Source organism: Haemaphysalis longicornis, unplaced genomic scaffold (assembly GCF_048455015.1).
Source record: "Haemaphysalis longicornis isolate Haplotype H1 unplaced genomic scaffold, Haemaphysalis longicornis Haplotype H1 scaffold_8, whole genome shotgun sequence".
Classification (NCBI taxonomy): domain Eukaryota; kingdom Metazoa; phylum Arthropoda; class Arachnida; order Ixodida; family Ixodidae; genus Haemaphysalis; species Haemaphysalis longicornis.
The window spans coordinates 157,099,142-157,121,937 of NW_027526445.1; the positions used below are offsets into that span (position 1 = coordinate 157,099,142).

At 45.6% G+C, this 22,796-nt stretch overlaps 1 protein-coding gene across 1 annotated transcript in view; it reads left to right on the forward strand.

The window, feature by feature from the left end:
- Positions 1 to 341: 341 nt before the first annotated feature.
- Positions 342 to 22,796, forward strand: part of Sptz (zinc finger FYVE-type containing 26 spastizin) — a 105,622-nt gene continuing 83,167 nt past the window's right edge. Inside the window, exons 1-11 of the mRNA XM_077681253.1 lie at positions 342 to 702; positions 2,950 to 3,031; positions 3,129 to 3,215; positions 5,144 to 5,491; positions 10,034 to 10,312; positions 13,029 to 13,196; positions 13,285 to 13,376; positions 14,632 to 15,052; positions 17,107 to 17,422; positions 17,905 to 18,110; positions 21,125 to 21,359. Coding sequence (XP_077537379.1) covers positions 449 to 702; positions 2,950 to 3,031; positions 3,129 to 3,215; positions 5,144 to 5,491; positions 10,034 to 10,312; positions 13,029 to 13,196; positions 13,285 to 13,376; positions 14,632 to 15,052; positions 17,107 to 17,422; positions 17,905 to 18,110; positions 21,125 to 21,359 — 2,488 coding nt within the window. The 5' untranslated portion in view covers positions 342 to 448. The remainder of the gene's footprint in view (positions 703 to 2,949; positions 3,032 to 3,128; positions 3,216 to 5,143; positions 5,492 to 10,033; positions 10,313 to 13,028; positions 13,197 to 13,284; positions 13,377 to 14,631; positions 15,053 to 17,106; positions 17,423 to 17,904; positions 18,111 to 21,124; positions 21,360 to 22,796) is intronic.

Sequence of the window (22,796 nt, forward strand, 5' to 3'; positions counted from 1 at the left end):
ATCGGCTCGGAAGCCCCGGGTTGCAGCAGACGCAGCCATCTAAAAACGTTGCTTACCTCTAATATATACAAAAACAAATGTAAGTGAATTAATTAAAAAGCAGATACTTTTGTCAGTGCTGCTTTTGTTTGAATAAATGTATTCGGTGCTTTTATCTATTTTTTTATGACGCGACGCAAACTACAATCATTCATAATTAGACCTTAGGGTCAACTTTCTTAGCGTAATAAACCCAATACAAAATAATCGGTGCTTTTAAATCCAGAAAAAAGGCAACAAAAACCAAAACTTCTGCACCTTTTTATTTACGTTTTTTTTTGTCAACAAACATGGCGATCGCACCGTCGTCAGCTGTTGTGTCTGTGTGTGCGTGGTTATTTCGAGTTTCGTGCATTGGCAGCGCAGCGTTTTGGGACGATGAGTGGTCGCAGTGACTGAGCCGGAAAATATGGTGGACGAGAACGCCGCCGTCCCGTCCCAGGCGACCAAGACGGACGCCGATCTCGCTTTCAATGAAGAGGAGGCGATCGCCACGGGCTCCAATTTGTTGACAGAGTTCACCAGTCACGTGTACCTCGGCCAGTGGGAATGTGCCCGAGCCTGCGCGATCACAGCTTTGCGAGCGCCGTATATTTCGGCGGAACAGAAACTCTTCGTTAGGGAATACATTCGGGGGATCTCAGAGTCACCAGCGGCCTTCAGGTAGTATCGCAACGACGGCGTATACGCCCCCCTTGACGCACGCGGCGTGACACTTTCGTCGCATTGCCATTTTCGCGGTCGTATTTTGTGTTCCCGTGCCATCTGCTCTCCGCAGGGAATGCGTTTGCGTTGCACGTGACTGGTGCGCTAACCTTGGCGCCTGCTTCCGCGAGCGCAGCGGCGTTAGTTGCACGAGGTCACTAATCCGAAAGCAAGCACTTCCTTTCGTCTTGTGATAGGATTGAGCGATTCCGGCGCCGTTATCTTAATAGCTCCTTTTGGGGAAGCATCTACGCTCATTCCTGGAACAAGCTCAATTGGACGACTTAATTCATCATCCTTCCTTCAACAAATGATTTATAATATGTGTGTCTTGAACATCGAACGTATTTGTAGACCTGTATGCTCATATGTGCGTGAAAAATACTGTTTCCTGCAGTGCCGCCTGGCAATAAAACCTGCGGACAAACCGTACCACGTTTCCGCGAGAATTTTTTGGCAACGTCATGGCTAAACTGCTTGCTAATTTGTGTTTAGTTTTTGCGCATAGGTCTCGTCTTATGGTGGTTTCCTTGATAATTGTTAGACGTTAAATTCTGGTTTTGTTTTGAATGGATTGAAGTCGTCTGTCAACTTTAAAAGGACAAAGAAAAAAAATGGCCTTGTTTGAGCGAGGCACTGTTTAATACATATATTTTTTAACCAGAAAATTTTGTTCTTATGTATTGTGTTAAGCCAAGTTCCTATAGAAATTTTTACCAACAACTGAAATACTTACGGATGCGAAATGTTGAGCTCTAGCTGAGAACGAAAGTTTCTTGTCAAAGAATAGATGCAGTGAATGCACAACTTAGAACCTATGCTTGATCTGAACTCAGCACAAAATTTCTGTTTTGGTGTGGGCCGAATTTAGCCAGTATGTGCGTATCTCAAGAGAACTGCCAGAATGAAATTACAAACTTTAGAGTGTAGCAAATGCCCTGCTAATGTTTCCATGAAGTGGTGAACTCCAACATGTGGGTTCCTAGCTCTGCAGATCAGGAAAGAACTTCCACAGGTTCGGCAAACCACTGAATCACGTCAACCAGGTGCCTAAGAATGTTTTGAACTGTCAAGTAGTCATCGTAGAGTTTGTGAAAACTTCATGATGAGACAATTAATGCGGAGCTTTCCAGAGGTTCTTGAATCACTTATTTAGGATACAGGCGATTTTCATAAATAACTCACAAAAACACGAATGCAGAAATGTATGCTCACTTTTGCATGTGGGTTAGATTTTGAAGAAAAAAAATTAATTTTTTGAATAAATGTGCTTTTCTGTGTACATTGTTGTTGCCACATACCGCATGCACCCTGTATAATACAAAATATAGTACAAGGTTGCACCCACAAAATAAGTAATGCCATACTTGAAGCATAGAGAGACCATAAAGGGGTAACCACATGCAGCGATGAGTGACACGAAAAATGTACCAAAATGGGTATGGCAGACAGGTAATGTTGGTGGCAGTAATGAGCGAAAAACATTTATACACAGGCTGTCGGGGGCAGTGACAGTGAAGGCAGTTGCCATCACTCACTTTTGGTAGATGAGAGACTGCACAGCAACAAACAACAGCGACGGAGGGCATTGGCGTCAGTGTATTAAATTTTTGCACTTGTAGCTGTCGCCCACACCACCTGTTTACTGTACCCATTGAGTTACGTTTTTTTGCATCACTCATCGTTGTCACTTTCTGTAGTTCTCGTTTAAACAGTCAATTCTGTTTTTTGGAGTTCACTGAAGTGGAACTTTTAACTGCCTTAGAAGTGTGTGTTTTTTAAAGGCACAGATTGCTGCGGCATCATCTTAACACTTTAAGAGACCTTGAAGGCAGGGAGTTTATCTTCATGCTAACATTTTGGCAATGAAATTGCCTTTGTCGACATTGGGCTGCCCCTTATATAGAGTTAAACATTGATGTTGCTCTGTGTTGATGAACATAACCTACAAATATGCATCTCAATAACAGAACCTCTGAGAGCATCTGTTCTGTTTATCAAATGTTCAGAAAAACAAAAATTGTATAAATTTTGGGCATAAACGAGCATTAGCAATGAATTCTCACAATACAAGTTTCCTAGGAGCGATGCAACAGGTAATCTGACAGTGTGCTATGCGTAATAGCTTATCCCATACTTTGCATCTGGACCGGATTTTCCACACCAGTGGGCTTCACTTCTCTTTTTCTTTTTTTTTTCCCCCAGCACGTGTGCCAATCCACTCCTACTATCACCAAACCATCTTTCCTGGCTCGCAGCCAAGTTTCTCGAAGATCATTGCAATGAGGTGGGTTTCATTGTACGTAACATTATAAGTGACTCAGTGTTAACGTTTAATGGCGCCTTATAAAGCTGGCAACAATTTTCGTTTTTCGTTTCCCCAGAGCAAACCGTCAAGTTTGGCACATGACGCAGAGTTCAGGGTTCTCCTCTGCACGGTTGGCGGGGAACTTCCTGATGCTTGTCGACAGGTTTGTTCTCGCAGCCTATTACTTTTATCTGATGATGATAGCCTTCCTGTTTTTGTCTTGCATAATTGAATAGCGTTGTTTATGTTTGTGAGGCTTTTTCACACTGAAACATTTTATTATTATTATTATTATTATTATTATTATTATTATTATTATTATTATTATTATTATGATTATGATTATTATTATTATTATTATTATTATTAAAAAAAATCTCTGTCGTTCATTTTTCTTTTTATTATTGCTGAAATTTGGTTTCTCTGTGGTTCTGTTTAACCAATATAGTTGCCTGTTTTTGAAACTGTTTACTTATCATGCTTGTCTTATCATTTGTGTCTATACTCTTGTCATTGTTTTTGTCGTCTTACTGTTAAACTTTGTTCTCTGCTTGTTGTGTATTCATTACAATAAGCTGAGCCACAAAGGCATCTTCTTTTTCTTTTTTACCTGTACCCAGGCTCCGCCTGTACTTTATTTCTGTAATTTTCGCTACTTCAATTTGTGTTTCTTGTCGCTTGTTTGTTTCTTCCAATATGTTTCTTGTATTTTGTTTTCATGTAACTATCCGTGCGCCAGCACTCAGGCCTCTGGCTGTTCCTGGGCACGTAAATAAACATGATTGATTGATTGATTGATTGATTGATTATTCAAAGTACCTTACAGGCCTAGCGGGGCATTGAGTAAGGAGGGCTTATGGGGGAAATCACACCAAAATAACGAACCAAAGTTATACAATAATTAGTCATGTCATATACAGATATCAACAAGTCAAGTAAGTAGTAAAAAAAAAAAAGAACTTCATGGCATCATCATCACAACGGCAAGAGAATTATACGAAAAATAAGAACATCAGCGAGTAAAACACAATGCGAAACTAAGAAAAAAAAACGATGCGAACGGAATCATTCCTGTTTAATCTGAAAAAGGGATCTGCAAGTGATGACGGAATATTTCCGGGTTAGTCAGCGACGCGATGGTATCAGGAAGATCATTCCACAAGCGGATAGCATGGGGAAGAGCGGATGAATTAAGTGCGTTGGTGGTACTGCACGTAATGTTTTGCACGTAATGTTTTGTAGAAATGATGCTAGTTGGATGAACCATTCATACTTGCGACGAGCCTGCCTTATTTGCGGAACTGTGGATGCGCATAAAGTTCAGTTATTGTTACAATACATGAAACGCACTCTCTGCTCCTGTATTTTTTTTTTTAGCTTTTCATGTTTGGAATAGCTTATTGCAAGTTTTTTGAAACTGAGAGATCCTCTCACTAGAGAGATGTTGTGGTCATCATTTAGGGTCTCTTTTGTATTGTGAATTGTCGTTTTGTACTGTGTAAGAAGATCTGCATAAATTTGTCAACAGCCCTTGAAAAATGAAAGATAAGAAGTTGTGCTCTACTTTAATCTCCCGTAGCTTTAATTTCCCACGCCTGCGGGAAGAAAAGCCTACGAGAATATTAGCATTAGAGAGAAGGAGAAGGGGGTGGGGGATGGCGGTGAAGGGAGAAAGTTGAGAAAGCGGCGAAAAAAAGTCAGCATGACACTGATTGCTTTGTTCCCTAGCTGATGAAATACAGCAATCAAGTCCAGGTTGTTGTTTGATGGCCACAAATTTTTGGTGCAGACAACAAATGGCGTTTTCTAATAGTAGGTAAACGGAAGAGGAGCAAGTTTGGAAAGTGTCCCCTTCTCTCATTTACAGCCGAACTTTTATTCGCTGACAATTGTGGTTGCTCCGTGGTTGCAAGGAGTATACCTATGACCTCTGCTGTTCTTTTAGAGAACACCATTTGGAGCAAAAAAAATAAAAATGAAAGCACAGTGCTCGCAACTTGGGGGGGCCAAGATATTCGGTGATGGGTCGTAATCTTTGTTCCCTTTAAACACCAGGGCGCCTCACTGATCTGCTTCTCTTCTTCTCCCAAGGAACTGTACGATGCCTACAGCGCGGCAGCTCCCGGTTTCGATTCGGACAACAGCAGAACCACCCTCCTCTCACCACAATGCCTGTCTTCACTGCAAGGGCTCCTGCTCGGAGACCCAACACGGGCTTTCCTGCTGTTGGAGCACATCTCTCAGAGCCTGGGCAACGCGAGCAGAGTGGTGCAGCAGCTGTGGAAGGTGCACTTTGATGCACTGCGCAGCTGCCTGCACCAAGTCCAGCAGGCGGCCTCTGCCTACGAAGAAGTAGACGACAGGCACGGAAGTCTGCTGCTCAACCTCATCGTCACGCTGCCCGAGCCACTGGTGGCCCACTGTGCGGAAAACCCACAGGCAAGAATGCCACTTGGCACCCTCCCTGTTCACCCGCCCCGGTGGCTCAGTGGCTAGGGCATTGTGCCGCTTAGCAAGAGGACGCGGGTTTGATTCCCGGCTGTGGCAGCCGCTTTTCTGATGGAGGCGAAAAGCAAAAACGCCCATGTGTGCGAGATTTCTGCGCACGTTAAAGATTCCCAGGTGGTCAAAATTAATCCGGAGCCCTCCACTATGGTTCGCGTCAGCGCGTTAAACACTGCAACCAATCAATCAATCAATCAATACCTCCCTGTTCACTCTCTCTCTCCTTTTTTCTCTCCCTGCATATCTGTCTCTCGGTGTATCTCTCTTCCCCCTCTCTTTCTATCCCTCCCTCACCCTCTCTGCTAACCCAGCTCAGCTTTTTTTTTTTATTCTTCTATCTTTCTCACTGCTCTCTCCTTTCACTCCTGCTCCCCGAATTGGGTTGTATGTAAGTGAGCTTCCTGCTGAGCTCAATAATATCCTGAGTATGCACCACTTTCTTTCCTTTTACTTTCCCTCAAACCACAGCACTCACTTTCTATCTCTATATCTCGTCTCTCTCTACTCTCCATTGCCCCTCTATATCTGTATCTCCTCTTTCCAGCCCTCGTGAGTGTTTTTTTTTTTTTTCCTTTTGTGGATAAGTTGGGTATAGTGCCGTAATTAAAGGCCGATTCACACGACGGACCGAGTCCGCGGTCCAGTCGGTCACGTTATGAGACGTCACGGTCCGCCGTAGTCTGATCCAAAGCAGAGCGCTTCCACACGGCGGGCCGGCTGAGCGGACCACGAATGGCCGACCGTCTGAACGCGAAAGCTAGAAGGTTGAACACAGGTGCCATTTGACCGCGAAGACATGTTGTAATGCAAAAACCTGCACGAAACGTTTCATCCCTACAATAACAGCCACCCGCATGCAAGCCGGGCGGGCGCGCTCACGCAGCCGCCGCCGTCGTTCGCACGAAGGCGACACGACGAGCGGCGACGGTGGGGCCACCTGGGTTGCATACGGCTCGTCACCGCTCGCTGGAACTGAACTCTTCCCATAAATTGTGGTCCACGTGCGTGAAATAATGGGATAATGATGGCTAGCATAGCCCTAGTAAGAGCCATAGGACTCGCTAGTAAAAGCGCGGATTAAGTAAGCGTCGTGATTGTAAGCCTAGCCTGCTGCCTATCCCCCCACCGGGGGTGATTGACAGGCTCCTTCGAGCGCTTCGAAACAGCCACGCTGCCCGTGCCATTCTCTATTGGCGCAACTGAACCCGGCTCCACCCACATGACACGGGCCCTGCCAGACCACGCTGATTGATGTCGCGGTCTGCAGTCTCGACGGCGGACCGAAAAGCCTCGGTGAATATGTGGACCGCGAGCGCCGCGGTCCTGCACGGTCCAACGGCAGTCTGAGAGAATTGGCGACGTCCTATCACGTGATGCGCGGACCGCGGTCCAAATAATTGTTTTGGTCCACCGTGTGCATCGGCCTACGGGAAACTGAATGGACCAAAGTTAAAGTATGGCTCCGTAACCCATTGGAACATTGGAACGTTCCAATGGGTTGGAACATTAGAACGTTTAAATTTGTGGTCACCATTGTTACCACTACAATCGTTATGGTCATCGTTATGGTCATCATTATGGTCACCATCGTTACCATTACCATGCGGCACCACCTGTTGAATGCGCACTACTTCAACAAATGGTCAAAAGCTTTCAGTTGCACTAACTCTTCCCATCGACTGGATGCTTCTGTTTTAAGAAACAGTGCAACTGCTAAGCTGAGAACATAGAGGAGAATACAAGTAGAGAGGCTCGTCTTGTTTCCTGTCCTCCTCTTTTCTTTGTTAAAGGGGCCATACAGACAAGATGCAAGTTTGTTTTATTCGAAAGATTTGATTTTTTATAGTGCCCCCGACATTTGTTTGGCAGCAAACGATGTTCTTATTCACGGAAAAGTTCAACAATTTAAACCAAAATTCTTATCGTTTCACTAAATCGTGGGTTTTTTGACGTCTGTGAGGACGAATGCAGAGCAGGCGTTGAAGCGAATGTTAGTGTGCTGTTTAGTCTGCAGTGAACTGCTGAATGTTTTGTTTATTGTCATTCCTCCTAGATGGCGCCACCGTACCGTCAGAACCGCAGCCCGTCCTCGCTTTGTTTCTTACTGTATTTGCACCTTGCTTGTTTTTGTTACGGTAGACGGCGTTCCTTCCAAGAAACATTGAGTAGGCTTGACAAACAGGGTCACATAAGACAATGTCGCCTATGCCAATCAGCCAGTGTCGTCTGAGACAACCCCAAAGTGCCGCACTGCTGTGCAGCTATAACAAGCATATTGCGTGCAGTACCAAAACAGAAGTATGCACTGGTGCTCCTATGGTTACGTGTACTTTTGTGACTGCCATTGTTTACTCCACCATTCTTAGTGCTATACAATGAATATGCATTACACTTTAGTGAATAGCTTGTTTTGCATGCTTATAAGCCCTGCCTAACTTGTGTTTGCTTTTGCTGGCCTCAGCACAGCTGACCATAGTGCATTGTAGGTTCTAGTGCGGGAAATGAGCTAGTGGGTCGCATGGCCATTCTCTTTTTTCATAATTATATAGCCTACTTGTGTGAAGTTTGCATTAACAGTTGTGTCAATTTTATTCTAACGAGCAATCTTTCAAATCAACCAAACTTGCATTTTGTCTGTATGGCTCCTTTAACTATGTGTACTTGTACAGACTGGCACAATCCTTCCATTTATAGTGGCATGTCTGGTTTGCACTGTGGTAGTTTCACCGGTGCCAAGAAAACCACTTAGGGCTGGCTGTACACTTGGTGACTAGTTTGTAAGCATCATTGTGCAGCAATGTTGAACAAACACTTGAACAGGCCACAGCCAACGTTCAACCCACGTTGAATGGCTGTGATTGTGGCTGTGGCTTGTTCAACCAATGTTGAACAAGTCACAACCAAGCTGCTGCACTAGCTTTCAAAAGATCCCAGTTGAATAAAGTTTTTGGCTCCAAATGTTTGCAATGAGTGTCTGTAGCGCTCCAACAATTTTGGAAAAGGCTATCGGCAGTAGCTTAGCTCTTCACAAGATGTCAGTTTTGCCCATGTGGCCATGGCAAGTATTGAGAGTGCCACACCCTGGTCACATGGCGCACCTTATGTGGGATTGATCTTCAGCCTTCCGATGCATCTGCAGGATTGCGTAAAAAGGTGTCTATATCTGTGTGGGATGTTTGCGTGGGAATCTGCGTGGGATGTTTGCCAGCTGCTGCGGAAAAAAAACCATACGGGAAGAGTAGGTAGTGTGCATATCTCAAACGAGTAATGTTGCAGCGGTTGTTTCGTTTTTTTTTTGTTTTTTGTTTTGTATTTTCTGCAACTGCTGCAGTGGCGTGAACCTTCTCTCTATCTCCTTCTTTTTAACAGAGAAGCTGCTTAGCAAATCGAAATTTTTTGTGCCCGCAGTTAAAAATACTGAGAAATTGTTGAGAGCGTGCAAGTGAGCGTTTGCCTCATGGCGACCAATCAGCAGTTAAAAAAACCCAAGAAAATTCCAAGCGCTCTTGTGGGCATGCCTTGCGGCAACCGCCCAGCATCTCCGGCACACGTTTGTCAAACCTAGCCTACCCGCTTACGGAGATTGGCCAAGATTGGCCATAGAAGAAACTCCAGCATTTGTCGTAATTGTGGCAACACTTGCCCAGAACGAGGAAGACACGTCATAGCATACGCCACTCTAAGGTAATGTTCAATCATTATTACTTCCAAAAAAATGGAAGAAGCTCACACTTACAGCAACAATGATGGAGTAGAGATCATTGTGGCAGCGAAGAAGAAGCAAATCGGCTGAAATCGTGGACTTAAACCTTCGTGATGGTCATGAAGGTTGCATGCAGCTTTGGTACCTTCAAGTCTTACGCGTTACTCTAAGCTTCCTTCATTTTTTTCTTTTTGATCTGTGGCTAGTAACTGTATAGCAAGTGCAGGTTGATAAGCTCAGTATGGGACAACTTTGAGGCAGCAGGCTAGAAGCGCACAGCACGTACATTGATCCAAGGCACATGAGGCTGTTCTAAGCACCAAAGCAGTGGTACATAGGTGGCGAGTAATTAACGCCGGTTCAGGACGTCATGTGTTATCAGTCCATGCGTTCGAATGTGTAGAAATTACATGCCACGTTTACCCAGTGGCCATCATGGCATTGTGCTGCTGAACCCAAGGACGTGTGTTCAATTCTGGCCGCAGTGGCGGCTTTTAGATGGAAGCAGAAAGCAAAAATGCCTGTGTGTCAAGATTTTGGCGCACGTGAAAAATCCCCAAGTGGTTGAAATTAATTTCGAGTCCTCCACTACAACGTACCTCATAACACAGGTGTAGTTTTGGCGTGTGAAATGCCATAATAATGCATAATTCATTCAGTAGAATGTCTAAACGTACACCCGTTCCCAGCCATCATCCTATCCTGTGTTCCTATTGATTTCCTTCGAAAGAGGCATAACTCCGGTGTTCCTTCTCTTTTCACGGTCCGGTCAGTGGTCCGACGGCCTGCTGGATGTGATAATTGGTGATCTGCTGGACTTGATCGACGGCGGCCTCCTCAGCAAAACGGCCGTCTTTGAGTCCATGGTGTGCCGCCGCTCGCCGTCCCTGTCCAAGCTCTTCGCGGAGCGTGAGAACGAGCGGCGCGGCCGTCTCGCTCCGGCCGGAAGTCCGCAGTCCCTCGCGGTCTGCCCGACCTCGGGTGATCTGGACCTGCAGGAAGCCTTCCTCAAGTCGATTGTCCGAGGGGAACACTTCCTGGAGGCTATTCTTGTAAGTTGCTGCCTTGGTGCAGCTGCAATTGTAGTGGCCTGTTTCAGCGCAGCGTAAAGAGAGCCGTGGCTGTGTCAGGTAGAGGCAAAATGTGCATTTGAATATGTAAGTATTTGTTTGTGGAGTAGACTAGCAAACCTCTCTCTCTCTCCATCTGAAATGCTTGATGTGTCACACTTTCAGTGCATACGTAAATGCTAGTAATGGTATACTCTAAGGACTTTGTGTTTTCACACAAGACAGGTTGTAATGCTTCTAAAGAGTGTCTTCCTAGCAATGTATTTGTGTGTGCAAGTGAAGCCAACCTTAGAGAGTCTTGGTGTATATCGCTTGATACGGATACATGGGGTCTTATCTACATATTGATTGAAAGGCCCTAGGGCCTTTTCACTCTTGTGGCAGATTGTGCCTAAGCACCTGGAAGAATGTGTTTGTGGCAATGCATCTTTTTATAATAGTGCAGGTGACTTTCACGGGGCAAAATGTCGTATAGCAGATCGGCTTGCGCGTTTATCCGACATTCGACATTTCCCATTTGGGAGTTTCTGCTAATTTTTGAAAGTGGTGTTTATGCTGAAATTTTTTTTTCAACTTGGGACCATATTTCTTAATCGTTAATGTCAATTTATTGTATGATGTCACACCTGGATTCTGAATCGCTGTCTGGTAAGGCAGCCAGCAGCAGTGTCTCACTCACTCAGCTAGCTAGCTTGAATTGCGACGAAGCTGAATTCAGGTGCCACAAATGTACGGGTCACACGTGCGAATGTATCAGCGTTTATGTAGTAACAGCGCAAATATGCAAAAAATGCAGCAAAAGAAATTTTAAAAGGTACCGTATTTCTGCCCGTATAACCCGCACCGAAAATGCGAAAATTTCAGTGGCAAAGTAGGGGTGCGGATAACATGCGGGGTTTTTCCTTTAGTGCAGCTTCACGGCAATGCACATTGCACTTTGAAGCTCCTACACAGTAACACTGAGTAAACCTTCCATGTCAGCAACTGAGCGAAACATACAAAAGTACGAGGAAGAAAAAACAAGGACGAGCGCACTCTAACAACTGAATTTTATTACTGAATTGTGACTTTCGCCTTGCAGTCAGTGTATTCTACTGGCTTAATATGTACGCTTTTGCTGTTTACGTAGCATTTGATGCGTTGCTTGAACAGTAGCTTTGTTGCAGCCTTTCCTGTATCAAATGTGCGGGCAATACGCGAGGGTTTTTTTTCTTTTCCAGCGGGCTGAAAGTGGGGGTGCGTATTATATGCAGGGGCGGGTTTTATGCGCAGAAATACAGTAGGTCTGAACTTGGAGTTAAGTGCACTTTTTGGAAGATGTAGAGTGTTTTCAGCGTGCAGGAAAGAAGCCTTCCCGCCATTTCATGGTGCACTAATCTGGTTTACTGCAGTGAATTACGACAACATCAAGGCCGTAATGACCCTCTGCCAGAGTTGGGAAGGAGGGGAGAGCTGAAACAAAATGAACCTGTTTAAAGAAGAAATTATTGATAATAATAGCGAAAGTATTGAATTTTTAACCCTTTCTAGCCCAGAAATGCCCAACTAAAACATTTTTGCTTGCTAGGCTTGAATCCGGGGAATAAAATAGGAGGGACACAAGTGCACCTCCTTGCTGACACCCAGAGTGCTACACACCTATCCAGCTGCGCACATTTTATTCATGTGTATGTAAGATGGAAATTAATTAAATGAACACTGTTTTGCTCTAGTGCGTAGGTAATGCTGCCTGCGAGTGAAAAGGAAGTCTGCAGTAGTTTTCAAACTTTAATAACATTGGGATTTTTTTTTTCTTTTCAGTTCTGCTTGAAGTTGAAAATGGCAGAACTTGTGCTGTAACACACTCTTGGCAGCCTCCTGTGAACAGATGTAATAACTGCACACACAACACAAAATGCACGGCTCATCAAGCACGTACTGGGTCACTGCACGAATGACTCTGGCATGTCAATGTCACTTGAAAGATTTATTTCTAATGCAGCTAATTCAACTTGTGTCATAGCTTTGTTTTTTTTTTTTTTTTTTTTCAGTGCGAAAAAAAAAAAACCTCCTGTTATGCTGTGGCTAGGAACTGGTATTCTTTAACACTTTCCTGCAATGGTAAAAGTGGTCATTTTGGGTAACCCAGCAAATAACTTTTTTCCAGTCGCAAAAGACATGCCGTATAAGTGTAGGGTATCAAAATGTAGACGGGTAAGTTTCCTTTGCAATGGTAATTGCTTGAAACAAGAATATTTAGGTGGAAAAAAAAAATAAAAAAAAAGCTGTACAGATAAATTGTGACAAACAAAAAGTAAGCAAAAACGTCAATGTTGCTTCACGAAGAAAAAACACGCACGAAAAATTTAAGATGTACATTTTGTGCATACGCTAGCAGTGCAAAAGTCCGGCAATTGTGAAAGGCCTAAATGTAAAATTATTTGACATACAAAAAAAAAAAACAGTTAGCCCTAGTTGGTTTCGTGTCACTGGGAAGAGCAGTTGCTCGAACTTGTGAAACGTACGTTGGCTGCACATGCATTGCAAAAAAACATTGGTTTTTTGCTCCACTATCTTCAGTGTCTTGATAGAAAAATTCGGAGGAGTGCCGCCTACGTCGCTAATGTGTCAGCAGTCGTCTATTTTAGAGCAGCAAAGAAATAGGCGTAAACTTTTGTTGCCTCAATTTTCTCTCTCTCTCTTTTTTTTTTTTTCTCAGAACGTGGCTGTCAATAAATTGCACAGTGGAGAGTCTGAGGCTGCTCTCAAGCTCTTCCAACATCCAGTGCTGCGGAACTTTTACATCACGGCCCTGGTTCGGGCCTGGAACGAAGTCGTCTCCGACGACCACGCCTGTCACGTCCTGAAAGCCCTCGATGAATCCAAGGTCTGGACTGTTGCGGTTTCTGGAATAAGCGTGTCCGTCGGAGGCCATGCAGGGTGGAGTGTCTCTAAAATATATTTCCTTAACGCAGGCTGTGACGTGGAGCAATCTGGAGGCAGAGCAGCTTCTGGAAGAGATGCGTTACCGGCTGTTTGTAACGGAGTGTATAGTATCTCTCCAAAGGTATTGCATTCCACGCTATGCCATGTTTTTAATGAATTCTTTTTAATACGCCATCTTTTTTAGTAAAATGTTTTGCTGACATCCTTCTTCTTTGTGGAACTGTTTGGATGTGGCAGTTTTCTATTTTGAGCCATTTACCGTATGAACCAGACTACGGTGACACCCTGTGTAGGTCGATTGCTTAACTTGAGGTGAAAAAAAAAAGACGACGAAAAATGGCAGAAACTCCAGAGAGAAGATCATCGTATAGAGCACATAAACCTGTTGGTGTGTTTTCTGTGGACAGTGTTTTTTTTATTATTACACACGAAGCCTTTTTATTAAGTGCACCATATGGCCCATGTACACCTTGTGTCACGTGTTGTGGATGGAAAGCTTTGTGGCATGAGTTGGCAAAGAATGTTGTGCATTAAACCATTCTGTGGAAAAGCTGACCAGGAATGCAATTTTGTGCTTTTCCGGTCGCCATTCGACATAGCCGCTCCTTCCCGCTTACATCGCTCGCCAAAGCTGTCGGAAGGCAAAAACTTTCCTTAGTTGGGGAAACCCTTGCGCTTTGTATGACAGCACTCTAAGAACCTAGAACCTTCCAATACTCTTCACAGTTTCTGGCATGCGAGTTCAATCACTTTGCAGCGGATCGCCTCCAATGTGACTGGTAGGGATCTCGCGGGAAACTCAAGAGTGAAGTCTGCCGCCTCATTAGCTAACTAGCTAATACGCACCTCACGTTCTCCACGAGACGATTTCTTCCAAGTGTGGCGTGATGACATTTTTGATGTCAAGCTCTGCCAGTATCCAACAGTTTTGATTGATTTGATTGATTATGAGGTTTAACGCCCCGACGCTACACAGGTGATGAGGTGTGCCGTAGTGGAGGGCTCCGGATTAATTTTGACCATCTGGGGATCTTTAACGTGGGCCGGAATTTCGATCACACGGGCGTTTTCTCTTTTCGCCTCTATTAAAAAAGCGGCTGCCGTGGCCGGGAATTGAACCCGTGACCTTGGGCTCAGCAGCACAGATCAAACACTTTTCCTGGACATATCAAACTGGCACTGAGGTGTTGTATATTTTATTTCGCCTCAGTGAACTTGCATATTTCTTACACATAGCTTACATGTTTTTTACACACCCACGTCAAGCCTGCGCACACAACTAAGCTAGGGACACCGACTGATAGCGGTTGTGTAGGGGGTGCCACCCTACAGCCTTCCAACACTACAATTTTTTTATCCTTCTTTCGCATTCGCAGGAAAAGAAAGACATCACTGGCATCGCCGGCGGACATCAAGGCGAGACGTCACACCGTCTTTGGCATGCTGCAGCACCAGTCAGTTCTCCGTGTTCTCCACAAGACACTCGGCCTCGGAGACTTGGATCGGAAGTCTGTGTTCCGGCTGCTTGGGGGCCATGGTCGGGACGGCAAGAACGAGAAGTCCGCTGTTGCCACCTCCAGCCCAGTGCGACAGCGGGACTGTGCCCTCTACAGGGGCTACCTGACCATGCAGCACGTGATGAATGCATTCCATTCGGCGATTGTGCTCCACCACTTGGGCTGCTCCGTCACAAAACTCCGGGAGGCGGACCAGTCGCAAGAGGAGCTCCAGGGCGATGTGAACTTGGGCCAGTACGACTCGCTCGCAGACGCCGTTGCCATGTATGGGTTTGGGCCGGTGAGTCCAAATCTCTTTTCGGATATGTGTGCACTACCCGTTTGGGCTGTCAGCTTTCCAACCGTCTGAGTACCTCCGAGATGCAACTCGATGTCTCTTGTTTTCATCTGAAGAGTGTCTTGCGGATGCTTTCAGACGACTATCTGGCACTTGTTGGTAAAAGAAGCCCAATGTGGATAAAATGTAGATAAAGAAGCCCAACACTTGCCTTGAAAATTGTAACTTAAAGGTACCCTTTGCTTTACTTATCAGATCCACGAGAAGGGAGATATCAAAATGCTGAGAAATAAGACCCATCAGCCTCTTCTCTGTTGTATACAAGCTGTTTGCTGAGGGAATAGGTAACTGCACAATTGACACCCTAGGTTTTGAACAACTGAAACAACTGAAATGACCTTCTACATGTCGTTTATAGATTTGCCATAAATAACCTAAATAATAACCCTATGCTGCCTTTACGCAGCATATGGTTGTTGTCCAAGTACAGTTTTTGTCAAAATTTTCTGGGCCACTCCAAATGTTTCTGGGCCACATATAACTCAAAGCAAAAGCTTGATGCTTAACTGGGACCAAATTATTTTATGGCAGTAAGAAAGAAGCATGTTTTCTCCAGCTTTCTGACATAAAACGTTCCAACCTTCCTCAAGAGGTAAGCTTGTACATAGAAATTCTTGTGATCTATGCACTTTTTGCATGGCCTGGAAAATTTTGAAAAAGGCTGTAAATTTATAATCTGCTCTTTTAAACATTAATTTCCTCAGCGTGGTCAGTGACACAGTGACATTTCTTATCAAACAAAATAGTTTTATCCAGTCTTCCAGACGAGAAAAAGTTGTAAGTTGTGTTCATTGTCCCCGCTGCTGCTGTTACTGTGCATGCACTCAAACGTAGTGCAAATGTTGTGGTGGATTGCGTAAAACTAGCAAGTTCAGGAATATCTCAGGGAAAATCCATGCTAGGATGTCTGCAGGACGCATATAGGAAATCTGCAATATCCATACTGAGAACATCAAAAGGGCATTAATTCTTGGCACATAATGCACGCATGGCACATGCTCACGCCTCAGACTTTTCTTCTTCTTAAAGCAACAGACTTACCGTGTGGAATGTCGTCCTCATAGAATTTCATGATAGCAGCACCACAGGTCAACAGCTATTGCTGCCTCCCATGTAACCTGGGGTCATCACCTGTAAATTTTGTAAAGTGAAGCTTTTAGCCCCACACTGATTTCATCCGTAGTCCTCCTAAAACACACTGCAGGAAAGACAACTTTCTCTGACAGTGACGACGATGATAATTTTGGGTGAAGTAAAGAAAAATTAAAACGCTTCTTGTGGTCTGAATCGAACCTGGGTCCCTCGTGTTATGAAGCTGTCGTCTATCCGATTACGCCATTTTGGCATGGTTTAAGCAGCCTGGATTTGGAGAGGAATGCATGGATGTGCACGATTGGACAGAAGATGCGTCCCTTCGTGTAACGGTGATGGTGGTTGAACGATAGGGGAAGCTATAGAATGCCTGTATCAGTAAAGCACTAGGGAGCAGCGCACGAGGGAGATTCACGAGGCTTTCGTCATCCACACATTGAGAGATAGGTGCGTGAGCACACCCTCTATCGAGTTGTACGACAGGGAGATAAGATACCTAGGATCATGATGAACGCATTACATGTGGCTGCTTTCATTTCCACAATAAACTTCCATTTTTTGTGTGTTTGTGTTATAGATTTCCTTCTCTCTTCCTTGTTTTTGATTCTAGTACATATTCATTGTTCTTCTAAATAAACCTCAGTTGGCAGTTCAGTGCAGTGTTCGTCTTTACTCCCTGTCGTATTGTTTTTTGGCGCTATTTTTTCTAAGTGGCATCATGCACCAACTAGCCCGTCTCAGTTCACATGTGCACTAGGGAGCGCAATCGCAGTGAAATAAACTGTCCCTATAAGAAACAGGTGTGTTTCATGCTGTATTTTGTTTGGAAAGCTTTGCATTTACTCGTCATTGTCAGTTTGACAGAGGGGTAGTTGATTTTGTTTACTTCGCTTCCTCCTCGGTAGGTGTACAAGCACGCCGTACTGGACGAACTGTCGCGCTTCGAAGAGGAGGTGGGCCAGGTGTTTCCGCTGATCTTCCGCCTGGAGCTCCTGGAGAACGTCTTCTCGCTTCTCTTCGTAACGCACGTCAACCTCCGGAGAGACGCGACCGACGACGAGGACGCGACCGACGCGGAGGATGATGCGCGGAGCGACGAGCACCACTCCTCGAGCCACTCGCCCCTCGAGCTGTCCTTGGCCCTTGATGCGCACGACGGAACCGAGTCAGATGAGGACACGTCCAGGGATATCGCTGAGACGCAGGCCACCAACTCTTGTGGTGCGTTTCTCCTGGCATTTTGATTGTTAAAGTTCGCGATACGCAATGCAGGTTTGATTCCCAGCCACTGCGGCTGTTTAATTGAATCAATTTTAACCTTTGCACGCGCGAGAAAGCGCGGAACGGATACCCTTCCGCAGTTGGCATCAGCATGGCGCCATCTGCTCCTCCTGGCCCCAAACTGTTGACGTGACGTCACAAGCACCCTCCTTTCGTGGCGGCCGCCTCTGTGTTCGTTTTGTCGGAACTGAAAGTTGCGTGAATAAACCAGGCTGCAAATAATTATTTACACTGCACCCGACTGTCTAATGTTCCATTCTATGATTAATGGGCTGGCAGGCACCCATAACAGTGAGAAAAAACATAACGCGAAAATTTCGTGTTGGCACTCATTTAAAAATTGCTTTATAAATTCTGCAGATGCCGTTTTTTTGAGAGGTTAGGCAACCTCTCCTCCATTTTTTCTTTTTTCCCGCTGCAAGCCACGTCCGGGGGCCATCAGCCGAGCGCGGTGAAGGAGACGAGCGACTCGCTGTCGGGCAAGGGCAGCACTGCGAGCAGCAACGCGGGCACCCGCATGGCCACCGGCTGCGTGGGCTTCCTCTGCCCACCCTTCCTGGTGCCCGACATGCTGGCCTCCCTCTGCACGGCCGTCCTGGCCACCAAGCTCTACAACCGCGCGGCCCAGGTGGGCGTGGGGGTGTGTGTGCGGGTCTCCCACCACCTCCCTCAGTGTCAAAGGCTTCCTCTGGGAAGCTGTGTGATGATATACCACGTACTGTGTTGGATTGCCGAGTGACAAATTAGGAGGGCCAGGCTTGAGGGCAAAAAGAATGCAGTAGAGCTGTGGAAATTTCAAATTTGGGACTGCAAATCAAATGCCAGTGGTGAAAACTGACCACGAATTGAAGGAGCTGTATTCAGACATGAGCATTTTACCTTTGCTTTAGTGTGTATAGAGCTTCTACGACATGCTCCAAAACTAGAAAGGGAGATAACTTAGGCAGTGAGAACTGAAGACATCCGTGTGTTCATATATGAACACACGGATGTCTTTTAAGTAGGGGTGTGCGAATATTCAAAACTTCGAATATTCGATTCGAATTTTTTGGTATTCAATTCGATTCGAACGACATTTTTATGGTTCGAAATATTCGAACCACCCAAAACTAAAAAAAAAAAAAAAAAAAAAAAAAATTCAGAGCGTGTCACAGCAGCAAAGTCGCGAAGCATATACACGGCGAACGGTACGTGGTTTCGCAGACTGTATCGGTGTTATTGTTTTCTGCTCGCGAAAACGCTCTGCGCACACCCAACGCGCGCTGACACCGCCAGGAAACCACCCCCGCGCTGCGCGCGGCGCGGCCGGCGGCGTCAACATGGCGTCGGCTCCAGCCGCGAAGTGGCGCGGGCGCTCGAGCGACCGTTTCTAAACGCTCTTTAAAAGGCGGCTCAAGGGAGACACAAAGTTGCTTGTGCGGTAAAGGAGCTGATAATGCATGCAAAAACGGTACTATAAAACATCATCCGCGCCGCTAGAAAGCGCCCGTAAAATATTTGCCGGGGTGCTAAGCCTAACCATCTCCGGCGGAGCCAAGCCGGCTGTCTTCATCTCATCGCAAGTAGTCAGGCTCCTCCATTCTACCGCGCGCGCCTCGTGCGTCATTTTCTGACCGAGGTAGGCGCTACCGCCGGCGCGAAATCGTCGATGCGGGCGTGAAAATACAGCGCTTGCAGAGCCGAGGCGAGCGAATCGCGTGCAAAAACGCACCATGCGGTTCACGCTTGACTGTTGCGGCGTGTAGTGAGCTTGGGCACAGCGAGTGAGGAGACGAGCGCGAAGCTTTACGTGCTCCAGAAAGGACTGCTTTGCGACATGGGGGTTAAAAAAAGCAGAAAAAATCACGAATTTCTTCACGCGAAAGTAAGAGAAGAAATAAATGAAAACTTTTTTCAGCGCTCAATTTTTTGGTCTGTGGTTCATACGAATTTCGGATGATACGAATATTTTTCGTAGTACCGCAAGATTAGTATCATCGAGATTTTACTGTATCAGCGCGCGGCAATGTGCACGGGCTCGGGCATGCCAGCCACTAGTGTCTCAAGTGAGCGGCTGCTTTCGGTATCTGGTGGAGTCGTGACGAGCAGAAGGTTGTCGCTGCTCCCCGAACATGTCGAGCAGTTAACCTTTCTGCATGTTAACATTTAAGTGAGTGCAGACCTTAACCTGTTGAGTGCAATGGTATTGTGTAATTTCTAATTTTACTTTGTATGATTCGTTGTGCAATAAAGTTGCAGTTTTTGTGTCTCTAGGTGGTGAAAACTTTAATTTTACAAAAACAATAAGTATTCGTATTCGAAAAATATTCGAAAAAAATTCGATTCGATTCGAACTTTGTTTTTATTATTCGAATTCGCTTCGAAATTTAAAAATTGATATTCGCACACCCCTACTTTTAAGTGCACTACTTTTGCGCTACTTTCTTATCAAGCACTGCAGCACTTGATAAGAGAGTAAACAATGATGGCAGAGTTGTGGAACAGAAGTTTCTAGGCATAAAATGTCATTAAGAGATGTGGGTTCCTCAACATGTGAATACTACAGTGAGTATATTTGACTGGTCCCTGCAGTCATTGAAAAGAGGCCCTTGGTAGGTATGACCAGCTGCAACCATTGCCAGCAAGTAATAGCAATCAATTCCTTACTCACCCACCGCGGTGGCTCAGTGGCTAAGGCGTTGCGCTGCTGAGCACAAGGTCGCAGGTTCGATTCCCGGCCGCGGCGGCCGCTTTTCTGATGGAGGCAAAAAGCAAAAATGCCCGTGTGTACGAGATTTCGGCGCACGTTAAAGATCCCCAGGTGGTCGAAATTAACCCGGAGCCCTCCACTACGGCGCGCCTCATCGCCTGCGTTCCATCGGCGCGTTAAACCCCACAATCAATTCCTTACTCATGCCACCATACTAGCAGGAAGCCCCTGTTCAGTTTAAAAGTTTTATGCAAGTAGCATTCCACTTTGGGTAGCATACGCAATTGTTCCGTGCATGGCTTACACGTGTTGTACTTCCTTTGCACAGCTTCAAGTTTGGGCCAAAAAGCCAACTCATGGGGGCACTCTGTGCTGAAGCTGGGGTGAAAAAAGTGAATGTTGTGTGGCAGAGCCAACTTTTTTGTGCCTCTATTACAGCAAAACCTCCCTGATACGGTTACAAAAAAAAGGCGATGGAGAAACATACAATCCGGGGAAACATACTCTAGTCGAGCCCGCTTAAAACGAACACATCGGGAAACGGAAATCAGTTCGTTATATCTGCTTTTCGCTATATCTGGACACAAAATCTGTGTACACAAATGGTAACGAGAAACGAAGATTTGTTCGTTATATCCGCCATTTCGTTAAAACCAGGTTTGCTATAATTGGGCTGCACTGTATCCGGCAAGAAACGTACTATGGGAAATTTTTAGTGTTCAATATTGAAAGCGTAGTAACCGGGAAATTGTATGAACCGAGAAAGTATCAGCGGGGTTGTACTGTATTTGTAACTTTCAAGGATTCAAATACTTTGAGCAGAAAAACTGTGTTGAAAATCAAATCGGATATGCAGAACTATTTGAGAAGGGTTCGAAGTTTCAAATATTTGCACACCTCCTGATTTGGTCTGACTGTAACGTGCTCGTGCCCACACCTTTCTCCTCGAGCAGCCTCTTGGAGGAGGAGGGGACTCCCTCTCTCCCGAAGAGGAGCCCCCGGTGACGTCCTCAGTGAGCTGGGAGGAGTTCCCCTCGCGGCTGGAGGAACTTCGCAAGCATGTGGTGGAGGCCCAGTGGCGGTACGACCTGGTCACTTCGTGCGAACCGCCGCAGCAGGAGGAGGAGGCGGAGGGGACACCGGTACCCAACACCACTTCACTCGACGTGCTCCAGGGAAGCCCCAGAGGTAACCATGCGCGTTCTGCTGGTTCGCGAGTGAGCGCGCCAAAACAGAGTCAAAATGGGTTAGCATGCATGCGGTAACATGACTGTTAGTGTTTAACTCTTTTGCAACCGCGCCTTAGGCCGTTGTTCTTAGGTGAACGATGATTTTCAAACCTACTGCAAAAACTGAAAACAGTGCTATTCAGACAACTGACACCAGCTGCCGTGTTCTTTGGAAAGCCCTTTTTTGTTTCGTTGCCATTTGGTTACATTTTGCATGGGTAGACGGTGTCGCAAGGGAAATTTAAACCCAAGGTAGCGGCAAGTTGGGCGAAAATGGTGTCGTGTTTCACTGCGCGCTCTGCAAAGGCAGGCAGCAGTTTGAGGGACTTCGGCCACTGCTGCTGCTGATTTTTTTTTCTCCAGTAGCAGTGGTGACCCCAGCAATGATGTGGACTCTTTACGATATGGATGCCGCCGGAAATGTTTAGGCTTAGCACCCCGGCAGATATTTCATGGCCGCTTTCACTAGCGGTGCGGATGATGTTTTATAGTACCGTTTTCGCACTCATTATTAGCTCATTTACCACACAAGCAACTGCGTGCGTGCCTTGAGCAGCATTTGAAAGAATGGTTGGAAGCGGTCGCTCAAGCAGCTGCACCACTTCGCGACCGAAGCCGCCACCATGTTGCCGCCGCCAGCCTCTCTGCGCGCAGCATGCGGGTGGTTTCGGGGCGGCGTAAGCGTACCTGTGGAGTGCGCGGCGCATTTTCGCAAGCACAAAACAACAGCCCAGCCGTTCCTGGAGAAAGAACGACAAAGAGGGGAGAGAGAGCCCTTATGTCGCCGTCGCTTGCTTGCTCGGCAGTCAGGTACCTTGCCAGCTCGTTCGTGTCATCTGCCGAGCCACGCAGGTCCGTTCGTAAGAGCCAAAATTTTTCCCATTGCAAGCAATGCAATTTCGCCAGGACTTCTGAGAAATTCGTATCACCCATAATCGTATCATCGAAAATCCACTGTTTACTGTATGAGAACTTGCATTTCTTTTTTTTAACTAAGGTAACTTTCATATATAAACATCTGGTCTCTTGCACTAACATAGTTAAATTTTAAATCCTATCACCTGACTGCAAGGACGTCACACTTACGCATACTGCAAGTGTATGACTGCATGCACGTAACAGCGTTAGTTTTTTGGCAAACAAGAAGTTTTACTTCTACTAATTCACAATTGCTTTTGTTCGATCGCCATTGCAAATTATAAACACAAACAGTGCAAATGTACGAAATGAAAGGTCTGCACTCGAAAAGTCTGCAGTAGAGGGCCAAAATTGGACATTCTAACCTTTTAATCTAGTCTGTTGTATCCGAATGTATGTTGTAGCAGAATTCACAGAAAAAGAAGTCTAATCAATGGCACGGACATACTAGATATCAACCAAACATTGCAAAGTGGTA